Below are 12,278 nucleotides of genomic sequence, written 5' to 3'. Positions count from 1 at the left end.
TGGTTCTTGGATACAGCAAGAATGAGAAGTAGGTCTATTAGCTTGCAGGCCGCCTCGTCATCGTTGTTGACTCTGCTGGAACTGTAGGTGCTACTGGCGCAACTGCTAATGCAAACATTTATCAGTCATGAAGCATTGGGCATTGTTCCTCCTGTCCATCGGCAGCTGCTTCTGCTGCTAAGGGCTTGGGAGAGTGTAAGCAGTGGCAATCTAATAAAATGCTGATACAGTACATTTTACAGTGGTTAGTTAACCTCATCAATGCACAGGAGCAACATTCAAATCAAAATTTTTCCCAATGTAATTTGGCTTTATAATCTAAAACTATAGTGTGCAAGCAATTTTGTGCAAAATGCTACTATAGTAATGCTCAAGGTCAAGGTCAACCAGCCTATCCAAACGTATGTGCATTTAGTTAAGAATAATTTGAGAAACTGCTCTGTATTCTTTCGAAAAGTCTCATATCTAGCTCATTTATCAACTCTCTGTATCCAGCGGTGTCAATCCTGATTTCTTTGAAGATATTTGCGATTGAGTCAGTCAGATTAGCCGCATTGCCCTTCTTCAGGCTGAGACACTTATCTTAAACTGTTTCTGACTTCTTTGGAGGTGGTGACTTGCTCTGAGCTGGCATGTCTGCAAAGCGCTGCCCATTCTGCTTTACTTTCTTATTATTTCAGTTTGAGCTGGCATTCCTATGCCTCAGATCTGGCAACAACATTACCATAAATGTCTATGTCAGTGCTTAGGAAGTGCCATTTTAAGCCGCACCACTGTGCCATTCCATCTCAATTCCAAGGGTGTATCAGGAGGGAGAGTAGGTTCAATTGACCATATGCAAGCCCACACTCACATTCATAGCTCAAACGTGGGTTAGACTCTACTCGACTGTGCTGTAAATACCATGGAGTGCACTAAGCAGAAGTCTACTAATGGATGTTATGGCTATCCTAGAGCAGGATGGAAATGTCTACCCATGGGGAGAAAACCGACATTTTCTGCATGAATGCATATTTTACTACCAGTTGCATGTCAATGTTTGCCAGTTGTTCTGCTTAAGACGAGTCACAGATATCTTAGGCACAAGGCTTTGTCCGGTTCTAAGACAGTCAGATCTGTCCATTGCGGCCTTAAAATTACTTGGTCAGCATATCTTCATAAACTTGATACAGAAATTCATCTCTGTAACTTGGGCATGGCTGCTTTGCGGCAAAGGCCTTGGTAATTATAATACTGGACCATGCAGTACAGAAATAGGCCACGGCTTTTATTGGTTTATACAAAAAAAATCACAAAACATGTTCTCTGATACCTTATTTGAGAGCACGATTGTTACTCACACCACTACTCGAGTAGATACCTAATGTTTTATTCATGTTCCATTTTCATGAATATGTCAACTGAGGTCATTTAATTTTATTATGAGCATTAGAGCTGTATATATACATTTATAATTTGTTCCAAACAAAATTATTGCTGATGGCATTTGCTTATAAACTACACAGCAATTAACCTAGCCTTGAACATTCCTCTAGTAGTCGTCATTCTGAGTCTTGCTTGTGTCTAAGATACATATTCACATTCACAGATCTTCACAGATACATATTCACATTCGCAGATCTTCACAGATACATATTCACATTCGCAGATCTTCACAGATACATATTCACATTCACAGATCTTCACAGATACATATTCACATTTGCAGATCTTCACAGATACATATTCACATTCGCAGATCTTTACACATACATATTCACATTCACAGATCTTCACAGATACATATTCACATTCACAGATCTTCACAGATACATATTCACATTCGCAGATCTTCACAGATACATATTCACATTCGCAGATCTTCACAGATACATATTCACATTCGCAGATCTTCACAGATACATATTCACATTCGCAGATCTTTACACATACATATTCACATTCACAGATCTTCACAGATACATATTCACATTCGCAGATCTTCACAGATACATATTCACATTCACAGATCTTCTTGAAAACGCCTGAAAATTGTTCTCGGCCACTCCATCAACCACCTAATGGTTCGTTTTGAAATGCTCTAAATGATACTCTTTGGGTATTAACCATAATCGTGGACAGATTAATAAACTCTCTAAATTGCACTTAGTTGCTTCAAGAATGTTCTTTGAAAGTTGTTTCAGTGGTGTCTTCTATCTGCTTGGAGATTTGACATTTGGTCCGTCAATTTCTTCCCATCTTGAGCCATTTGAACGTGGCTGTGGATCTATTTGTGTCAGCCGTTCCTTCATGAGGTCCCTACAAGTAATCCTTTTGTCTCAGTGGTAGCCGAATCATTGCCCACTAGAGCAAATGATCAATGTGTCAGACTACATGATGTCCCATCTCAATAAATGTGAGGATCTTTCTTGGCTAATGACAGGCAAACCCCTTTAAGATCAATTTAGGGAAATTATGGGTCATTCTCCTTCCCTTTTTCAAGAGGTGTGTAGGGTTTGGTCTATTGGAAGCAAACTATACACATCAGCTCAAACATGGCTGGAGATCCAGAATCCATTTTTGATGAATCCACTCATCTCAAGCAGGATCAGTGTCCTGGCAGACATGCAATCCAGGCAAGAACAATGTTTCACAGAAATTCACCAACTGATTTTATGTTAAACCTATAGTGGTGTTGATCCCTAGTGGACTTCATTGCGGTGTGGTGTAATGTTCAGCTTGCAACCTTCATCTTGCCAATCCTACATTTAATAGTATTGGCAGTTGATGCTCTTTCACTGAAATTGAACGGACTCAGTTTCACTGCATACTCGTTTCCCCAACCACCTAATCACTCTCCTCTGGTACAAAGAATTATGGAACAGTGACCTCCTTAGAGATTCCCAAGAAACTTATACCTTCTTCTCACCTGCTGTAACAAGCATTCTTGCAGATTTTTTATGTAAACCCAGAAGTTCTGAACCTGCACACATATCAAACACGTCAGGATTGTACAAAACTGATTAGCCCGATGCCGATGACTAGTCACTTTTTATAGACAAGTGCTCCACAGCAAGAGTTTAATACCAGGCAAAATGCAGTTGTCCAAGTTGTAAGGCCCAGTTTTATTTACTTGATTTGTATGCCACATTCGTCCCAGATCATCCTCTTTTATTTCAGCAAATTCTCTTAACACATTGTCTCTAGATCCAAGCAGTTTGTTTATCCTCTATTACAATCAGGTAAGTGGATCACCTAATACGTTAATCATTGCTTGTATCCTTTGACAATATTCAAAGGACCTTTTAAGAGGAGTTACCTGAAAGAATTTGCTTTTTATTGTTTTTATTCAATTAAGTTGAAATTTGGAAATATTTTTCTCAATAAATGGGTGCAACTAATGGTGTAAATCTCATGCAACATGCAGAAATGCCAAGAACATACATAAAGGTAATAAAGTGATATACTTTTTAATACGGGTCCTCTTAACATGCATACTTTATTTGGGTTTAAATTCATTATTGTTCCTTTTAGTGGCCTTATGTTGATGTGGTTGCTGTTATTATGGATCAATCTATCCTCTTCTTTTCAGTTTTACTTCATTCATTTTTCTCTGCACTCTCGTCCCATGACTTATCTTTCAAGGTTTCAGCCAATGACGATTCAGGAAAGTTACTATCAGAGCAAGTAATGTAATTTCTTAATCAGTTTCAATTAATGATAATTCATAAAAGTTGTTATCAGCGTAAGTCATGTAGTTTCTCCTACTTCTTTTCCACCGTTGTAATTTAAAAAATAACTTCATTTCTTAGAGCTACAAACAGTTTCTTTGTTTGTTGTTCTTTGTTTCCTTAGTATATGTCAGCATACTTTTGGTTGTTAAAATTGCGTGCTAAATTGGTATATGGTGGAAAATAAACTAATGGTGTGTGTCACATTAACTTGTGGGTGGAAATAAATGTCCATATTATTAATATCAAACAGTCATGACACTTTGTACTCGTACTAATAATAACAAACAGTCATGACACTTTGTACTCGTACTAGGTTAACTGCAACACTTTGTTGTGGCACATCGGAGATCAGATATCCATTGTACAATAAACTACCATGGCAGTAGATGAGAACGTGCTGACTTTACTATTATTAATGCAAAGTTTGGAATTTATATATTGGTAACTACTAAAAAAGACTTTCCAAACAGCAGACATAGACATGTTAGCTGACAAAATTTAGTTAGTTTTCAGTATTGAAATTTGCAAAAAATGCCAAAGTACAGGTAATCACTTGGTTCATCCAAAGTAGCTCGGGAGTTAAAGATCACTCTTGCAATGATTCAGAATTCAAAATGCATCGAAGTCGAGAAGTTTGTTAAATCATGACATTATGCATAAACAAAGTTTACACAGAGCGTGTTGGTGATGCCCTAGTGCTATGTTTCACCACAAAGTTAAAAGTTATATTTATAGAAGCAAATTAAAATGACCTTGATTATATATGATACCGGTTTTAATTTTTTATAGCTAGATTCCTTTCTGCACAACGCTACAAGATTAAGTCTCATTTGAGAAATTTACATGTTCTGTAACATTATCATCCCATCGCAGATGGATAGGGATTGATGCCAAATATTCATTCGGAAAAGGTACACCTACATCATACATGAAAGATATAACTACAGTACATTGTTGCTCAGAATCTAGTACTTAACAATAAAAAATACAATACAGTCATACCCACATAATTTAAATAAGCTAGACAGCATTATAGACATTCCATTACAAAAAAGCTTGTATGTGGCTTATATTTCACATGTGTTCACACCTATTAAGGGTTTGTATTACACTTACAGGTGACATTGAGGTGGATAAGGTTGAGGTGGTCTAAGGTTGACATTGCCCGGGGTGGGAGTGGGAGACAAGCGCCCCAATCCTCCAAAATGCCCCATATGGCCTGCGTCTCCTACTGCCTCTGTCAACTAAAAATCCAGCTCCTGGCCTTCGCGAGTGGCTTAGATTTGAAGCCCGGCAGACCATGTTTTCTACTAACAGGAGAAGGGGTGAAGGCGGCCCACTGGTGCCTTAAAACCAGTTGCTTCGGGTAGATGGGACTCGTAAACCTTGGATGGTAGCTCATCTAGGAGAAGGAAAACTCCGATTCCAAACCTCTGCTGCCTTGTGGCTATACCCACTCATGGGAAAGGCTAAGGGAGTAAACCCCGACAGAAAATCCGGAGATGGAGTCCCTAAGGCGGTATGACATTGACTTCAACGTCATTCCGGCAACTCCTGCGACGCCGTTGGTGCCAAGCTGTATCGGCATTCGTCGTTCCCTTGGGCACACCAGCTGCGTGGAGAGGGGGGATCTGCTGCATGGGCAACAGCTGATTCTCCATACCACCCTGCCCAGGCTTCATAGCTCCACTGGAGAGGACACTCCAGCGTCGTCGTACGGCGTCGGCACAACACGAGAAGTAGCAGTTTACCGGTTCTAAGTCAAAGCTCGATTGGCGTAGAGCTTGGCGCCAGGGGTTACTTCTGACGGTCTCACTGGACAGCTACCGCCCGCCTCAAGCTGGGCAGCCCCCAGTCAGTAAGGTGCTGCCCGCCATGGCCTGCCTGCTTCACTGGGTGCGTGGAGCTCAGAGAACCATCTCGACAAGTGGGCCACAAAACTCTGCACCAGGAAAGACTAAAAGAAGAAATAAAAAGACTCCAACTCTTCGTTTTGCAACCTGGAACATCAGGACCATGTGCCCTGGATTGACCACTGACCTACAGCAGATCGACGATGCACGGAAGACTGCCGTCATTGACAGAGAACTCTCCCGACTGAACATCGACATTGCCTGCCTCCAGGAGACCCGACTGGCTGACAGCGGCACCATCAGGGAAGCCAATTACACATTCTTTTGGCAGGGGAAGCCCTTGGATGAACCTAGGCAGCATGGTGTAGGCTTTGCCGTCAAGAACACGCTAATCGCCTTCATTGAACCTCCATCATCAGGTACTGAGAGAATCCTTGCCCTCCGGCTGTCAACATCCTTAGGCCCGGTCAACATCTTCAGTGTGTACGCCCCAACCCTCTACTCCACCTACGAGGAGAAAGACAAGTTTTATGAGGCTCTGGATCAGGCAATATCCAGTATCCCCAACAATGAAAGCCTTTACTTACTAGGAGACTTCAATGCTAGAGTGGGAGCTGACCATGAGGCCTGGTCCACCTGTCTCGGTTTTTACGGAAGGGGCAAGATCAACGAGAATGGTCAGCGACTGCTGGAGATGTGCTGCTCCCACAGCCTATGTGTGACAAACACTTTCTTCAAATGCAAGGAGATCCACCAGGTGTCGTGGAGACACCCACGTTCACGCCACTGGCACCAGCTAGACCTCGTCATCACCAGGCGTGCAGAACTGGCCAGTGTCCTCCTTACCCGCAGCTACCACAGTGCCGATTGTGACACGGACCATTCCCTCGTGGCCAGCAAGGTGCGAATATTACCCAAGAAGCTGCACCACGCCAAGAAGAAGGGTCACCCACGTATCAACACCTGCTGTGCAAGCAACCCAGAGAAAACACAGCAGTTCATCAGCAAACTGAAGGAAGCCCTCACCAAAGTGACACCTGATGACCCCATTGATTCCAAGTGGTCCCATATCCGTGACTCTGTGTACAAATCAGCCATCACAGCTTACGGGAAGAGGGAGCGAAAGAATGTCGACTGGTATGAGGCAAACTGGGAGGAGATGGAGCCCGTGACTGAGGCAAAGAGGAAAGCCCTTCTGGCATACAAGGCTGCACCTAGCCCCAGAACACTACAAGCCCTCAGGATTGCAAGGAATAACGCCCAGAAGACCGCCCGCCGCTGTGCCAACACCTACTGGCTGAACCTTTGCAACAGTATACAGACAGCTGCTGACACCGGGGATACAAGAGGAATGTATGAGGGTATCAAAAAAGCGACAGGCCCCCCCAGCTACAAGACCGCCCCCCTCAAGTCCAAGACGGGCGAAGTCATCACAGACCAGGGGAAACAACTGCAGCGATGGGTTGAGCATTATCTTGAGCTATATGCAACCCAAAACAATGTCACTGGAACTGCCCTGGACGCCATTCCAGACCTGCCTGTCATGGAGGAGCTAGACACACAGCCCACCCTGGAAGAGCTCGGAAAAGCCATCGATTGCCTTGCCTGTGGGAAGGCTCCTGGAAGCGACGGCATTCCGCCTGAAGTCCTCAAGAGCGGAAAACCAGCACTGCTCCAGCCCCTACACACACTCCTCTGCCTTTGCTGGGAACAGGGATACATCCCACAGGACATGCGTGATGCCAACATCGTCACTTTGTACAAAAACAAAGGAGACCGTAGCGACTGCAACAACTATCGGGGCATCTCCCTCCTCAGCATCGTCGGAAAGGCCTTCGCCCGTGTTGCCTTGGCACGCTTGCAGATCCTAGCCTCCCGCGTCTACCCAGAATCCCAGTGTGGATTTCGAGCCGGCAGGTCAACTGTAGACATGATCTTCTCACTACGTCAGCTGCAGGAGAAGTGTCGCGAGCAGCGGATGCCCCTCTACATTGCCTTCATAGACCTGACGAAGGCGTTTGACATGGTTAGTCGGAGTGGACTCTTCAGACTCCTGCAGAAGATCGGCTGCCCCCCACGTCTGCTTGCTGTCATTATGTCGTTCCACGAGAACATGCACAGCACAGTGTGCTTCAATGGCGCAACATCTGAAGCATTCCCAGTCGTTAGCGGAGTCAAACAAGGCTGTGTCCTTGCACCGACGCTCTTTGCCATCTTCTTCTCCATGCTTCTCCAGTACGCATTCAAGGACTGCAGCGAGGGAGTGTACATCCATACCAGGGCTGACGGCAAGCTGTTCAACATCGCCCGTCTCCGTGCTAAGACTAAAGTCATAGAGGTACTCATTCGTGAATTGCTCTTTGCCGACGATGCAGCCTTGACATCACACACGGAAGATGGACTCCAGCAGCTGGTATGCTGCCTCTCCCATGCATGTAAGGAATTTGGACTGACCATCAGTTTGAAGAAAACAAATGTCATGGCACAGGACACAGACTCCCCTCCCTCTGTCTCCATCGATGGGTACAATTTGGAAGTTGTCGAGAACTTCACATACCTCGGGTCTAACATCTCCAGCTCACTCTCCATTGATTCTGAGGTGGGCGGCAGGATTGCCAAGGCAGCAGCAGTGATGGCCAGACTTAACCAGAGGGTCTGGAACAACCCCAACCTCACAGAGAAGACCAAACTGCGTGTCTACCAAGCATGCGTGCTCAGCTCACTTCTCTACAGCAGCGAAACATGGACCACCTATGCAAGACACGAGAGGAAACTCAACAGCTTCCACCTGAGATGTCTGCAGCGCATTCTGCACATCCAGTGGCAGGACAAAGTACCCAACACAGAGGTTCTAGAACTCGCCAACATGAACAGCATGTTCTCCATACTCAGCGAGAGGCGCCTTCGCTGGCTCGGCCATGTCAAGAGAATGGACCCAGGTCGCATTCCCAAGGACCTGTTATATGGGGAGTTAGCAGAAGGTGCACGACCAACTGGACGACCACATCTGCGCTACAAAGATGTTTGCAAGAAGGATATGAAGACAGCAAACATCAATGTCAACGACTGGGAGAGCTGTGCAAACAACCGTTCCAGCTGGCGTCTAGCTGTCAGGCAGGGAGTTCAAAACGCAGAGGAAAAGAGAAGAATAAAGCAAGCTGAAAAGAGAGCTAAAAAGAAGGATAAGCATAAGCGTACTTTGGAGCTATGCCATCGTCTCTCGTAGACGGACGGATGCCAAGAGTGAGGTGGATAATAAGGATATTATATACGCACTAGGTGAATTGCCCATCCTAGTACAAGAATAAAAAGAGCACACAAAAAAGAGATGAACGAGTTTAAAAGAATGTCTGAACATAAGAATACAAAAAATTAAAAAGAAATTTGGGATGCCTCAGCGAGTTTTGAACTCTTGACCTCTTGTTTAGCAAGTGAGAAACAGAAGAAGAAAAAAAAATGTGGATGTTTCAAGTATCGGTGTTATAAAGTTGGCTCGTAAATTTATTAGTATATCGAGCTTACAAGTTATATAAATGAAACCTGATCCACTAGTACATTTATAAATTACATAAGTGAAATGCATGTCATTCACTTGCTAGCCATATGCATGACAATAGTGAATCCCCAATGCAGATTGCCAGCTTTCACTTATGGCTTTCCAGAGGGAAAATTAGCCCTGAATATAATATTGGGGTACATTCCATAATTTTTGAGATGTTTCATTATCATTGAATTCGGAACATATGTTTGAACAAAGACCTCTATGACTTTGCCATTTTCAGCTTGAAGTCCTCTTCCCTTTTTCCGAAATGGAATTAATCTACCATGAACCCTGACATAGTTGAAGACAAGGTACCATTTGACCCACTGCCTAGAACGTCACTCTTTGATCTTAAGTATTAAACCAGATTCCTAGTCTTCTTAGCAATATCAATCAAGTTCTTTCCTAATCAGTCGACTCAGACTAATTGCGGTTCTGTGACAATGTGTCTGTTTCTTAGATAATGGTCCCTGTTTTCATATGAACATGCTCTCACTCATAACTAATCAGTCTTTCATCACTGAACTGCTCTTTTGTGGAGTCTTTTTACAGTATTATGTCTTCAGTATCTAATTAGTGCATTGAATTGGTACCTACAATGAATTAATCTGATCAGAAAAAGTGAGGTTTCAAATCTTATTAACACTCAGAGAAGGAAGGGAAATAGCAATAGTTCATACAAACTCTTTTGTATTTAAACAGTTGGGTTGTCTGTTCAGTTTGCATTAAATTAACCAAAGTACACATGAATATCCTGTGCATATTGGCTCATACAATTAGGGTCATTGCCACTAGCATACATTCGATCAAAACTGTTCAATAACATCATCATTCAAGCTGCAGGATGGGGTCTAGTATGAGTGTCTACAATTTATACTTGAGAAACTATACCTTGATCCCAAAGATATCAATATGACATTGTAAAGCCCATATCAACAACACAATCGGCTACCTTCAAAGGTCAATTAGCAGCTGCCTGCTACTCTAATTCATTTGGATTTGCAAGAGTAAAATTGTTTCCTCAAGAATGTTCAGTAACTGGTCTAACCTGCATTTCAAATGAAGTCACATACTTTAGGAGACCAGACCAGTGGCCAACTCCATGATAAGAAAATATAAATCCCTCAGCCTCATACCTTTTATTCCAATGCATTATGATTGAGTAATATAACTGAAGAATAGTACAAATTTAGGGTAAAATTTGCTACTTCAGGAATACATACCTCATCATAACATGTGCCCTTTCTGCAGTACATCATTGAGAAATGTGTGCTTCTACTACAGTAGCAACTGAAGACTGATGTCCATCTGTTCACTCTTATTTAACTTATATTTTGTCGACCAGGCAATGTTTTTTTACTTTTTTTTCTAAAGGAAGCCAAAAGATGTGTCTAATGTCCTTTGATAACTTGGAGGACTGGATAGGCCAGGTAGTAGATGCACTCCTAATGTATTATGATCAGGTGATTATTATTACTGAAGAAGCATTTAGTATTCCAAAAATTGGCTTTTCTTTGTATCCCGTTGAAGACAAGGGATGCAGTTATGTAGTGAAAAGAAATAAATTATGAATGCAGGTGGTTTTGTGTAACAGTCTTTTGCAGTACTGAATATTTTGCTGTTGTGACATTAGCAGTTAATAGAATGTGAACAAATAATTGGATTTAAAATTGTTCACATTGTCTTTGCAATCTGGGTCAAATCTTAAACAAATTTTATTTTCTGATTTGTATGTATCCCAGCAGATGAATTTAGAAACATTTTGAAAGCACCTTGCTCAGGCATACAATAGAGCATTACAAAATCGGTACAGAGGTCGATTACTCTAATTCAATGAAAAAAAGTTTCCTTCTTACAGCTGAAGTGGATTGTAAAGTCACTCAGTGAACAACATCTTGGAACCCAACCGACAGTCCCTGAGGTCAATGATGCAAGAGCTGAAGGTACTGTATTTTGTTTTGTTTAGTTTGACTGGTTATGGGATAGTCCATTGTCCATCTGTCCATTAGCAAAAGCTTTGTTATAAAATTTTACCCCTGTTTTCGTCGCATTGCCCATTTGGACCTAAATTAAAATGGTGCTGTTGTCAGACATTCAGTATGGCCGCTACAGTGGCCATCTTTATAATCTTGTCATTGCTACTCCTGCTAAACAAATGGTCACATCAGCATGGTTACATCAGCATGTGGCATTCTATGAAAGACTTCCCATGATGTCTAGCTGGTCTTAACTGGAAATGGTGCATATCTGACATCCAATGTGCCCAACATAGCTACCATCTGGAATGTATTATGACGCCTCCTCCAGAATGGAATGTTATACTGACATGGGCTTGAATCAGAATGCTTCTTTTGCTGTTTAGTTAAATTTGTTGCCTATTTTTATGGCTGCCACAGCTTTCTCCACTTTTGAAGAATGACTGGAATCTCACATATTTATTGTGATAATATTGGGAACCAAATCACTGTTTACTTGATCTTGAGCACTTTTTGATAGGATCCTGTGTAGGACACTGAAAGGAGGGAAAATATAGGGTGAGAATCTCTCCAGGAATTTGAAAAAAAATTATCTGTTGCTACATATCTGGAACAGGTTGCAAGACATATGATTTAATCTGGAAATTCAAACGAGATGCAAAGAAATATTTGTCTTGAAAGTATCTCTTTTAGATCCACCTGTATTATTTATGTAATCAGCAGATGTTTTGGTAATGTTTTAATCAAATGTGAACATTGTTTTGAGAAACACAGAGACTCTGTAAACCATGAAGATTTGCTCTGAGCTCATGTAGATTTATATAATGTCCTGTCCATTCATCTTGTGAAACGTATAACCCAAAATCTGAATTCCCTCTTTATTTCCAGAGGACCATGTCACAAGAGCTGCTTGAAACGAAGAGTTATTGAGGCCGATAAGACGCAAAACATATCTTATACATGCTGAGGAGTATAAAACCTCTTTACAACTGTTCCCTATATTGTCAACTTTTTTCTTATGGAAAAGATGTGTTAAACACAAAAGAAAACCCAAATGACCTATGATAAGAGTGGGTTTTCATGATGGATGTCTTAAGATGTCTGTATTGTGCATAGCATGCAACATAACTTGGTTCTGACAAGGTACACAAAAGAATAGTTTCCCAAATAAATAGATAGGTACACTGAAGTAGGT

The 12,278-nt window shown here is 42.1% G+C and overlaps 1 protein-coding gene across 1 annotated transcript in view; it reads left to right on the top strand.

Moving 5' to 3' along the window:
• The window catches only part of LOC149791825 (transient receptor potential cation channel subfamily M member-like 2), a 188,742-nt gene that overhangs the window by 155,573 nt on the left and 20,891 nt on the right, over positions 1-12,278 (top strand). The window contains exon 30 of the mRNA XM_089969480.1: positions 10,966-11,050. Within this exon, the coding sequence (XP_089825606.1) occupies positions 10,966-11,050 (85 nt within the window). The remainder of the gene's footprint in view (positions 1-10,965; positions 11,051-12,278) is intronic.

Source organism: Sinohyriopsis cumingii, chromosome 9 (assembly GCF_028554795.1).
Source record: "Sinohyriopsis cumingii isolate HCF-2022 chromosome 9, ASM2855479v2, whole genome shotgun sequence".
Lineage (NCBI taxonomy): Eukaryota > Metazoa > Mollusca > Bivalvia > Unionida > Unionidae > Sinohyriopsis > Sinohyriopsis cumingii.
This window is presented reverse-complemented; position numbering and strand designations above follow the sequence as displayed.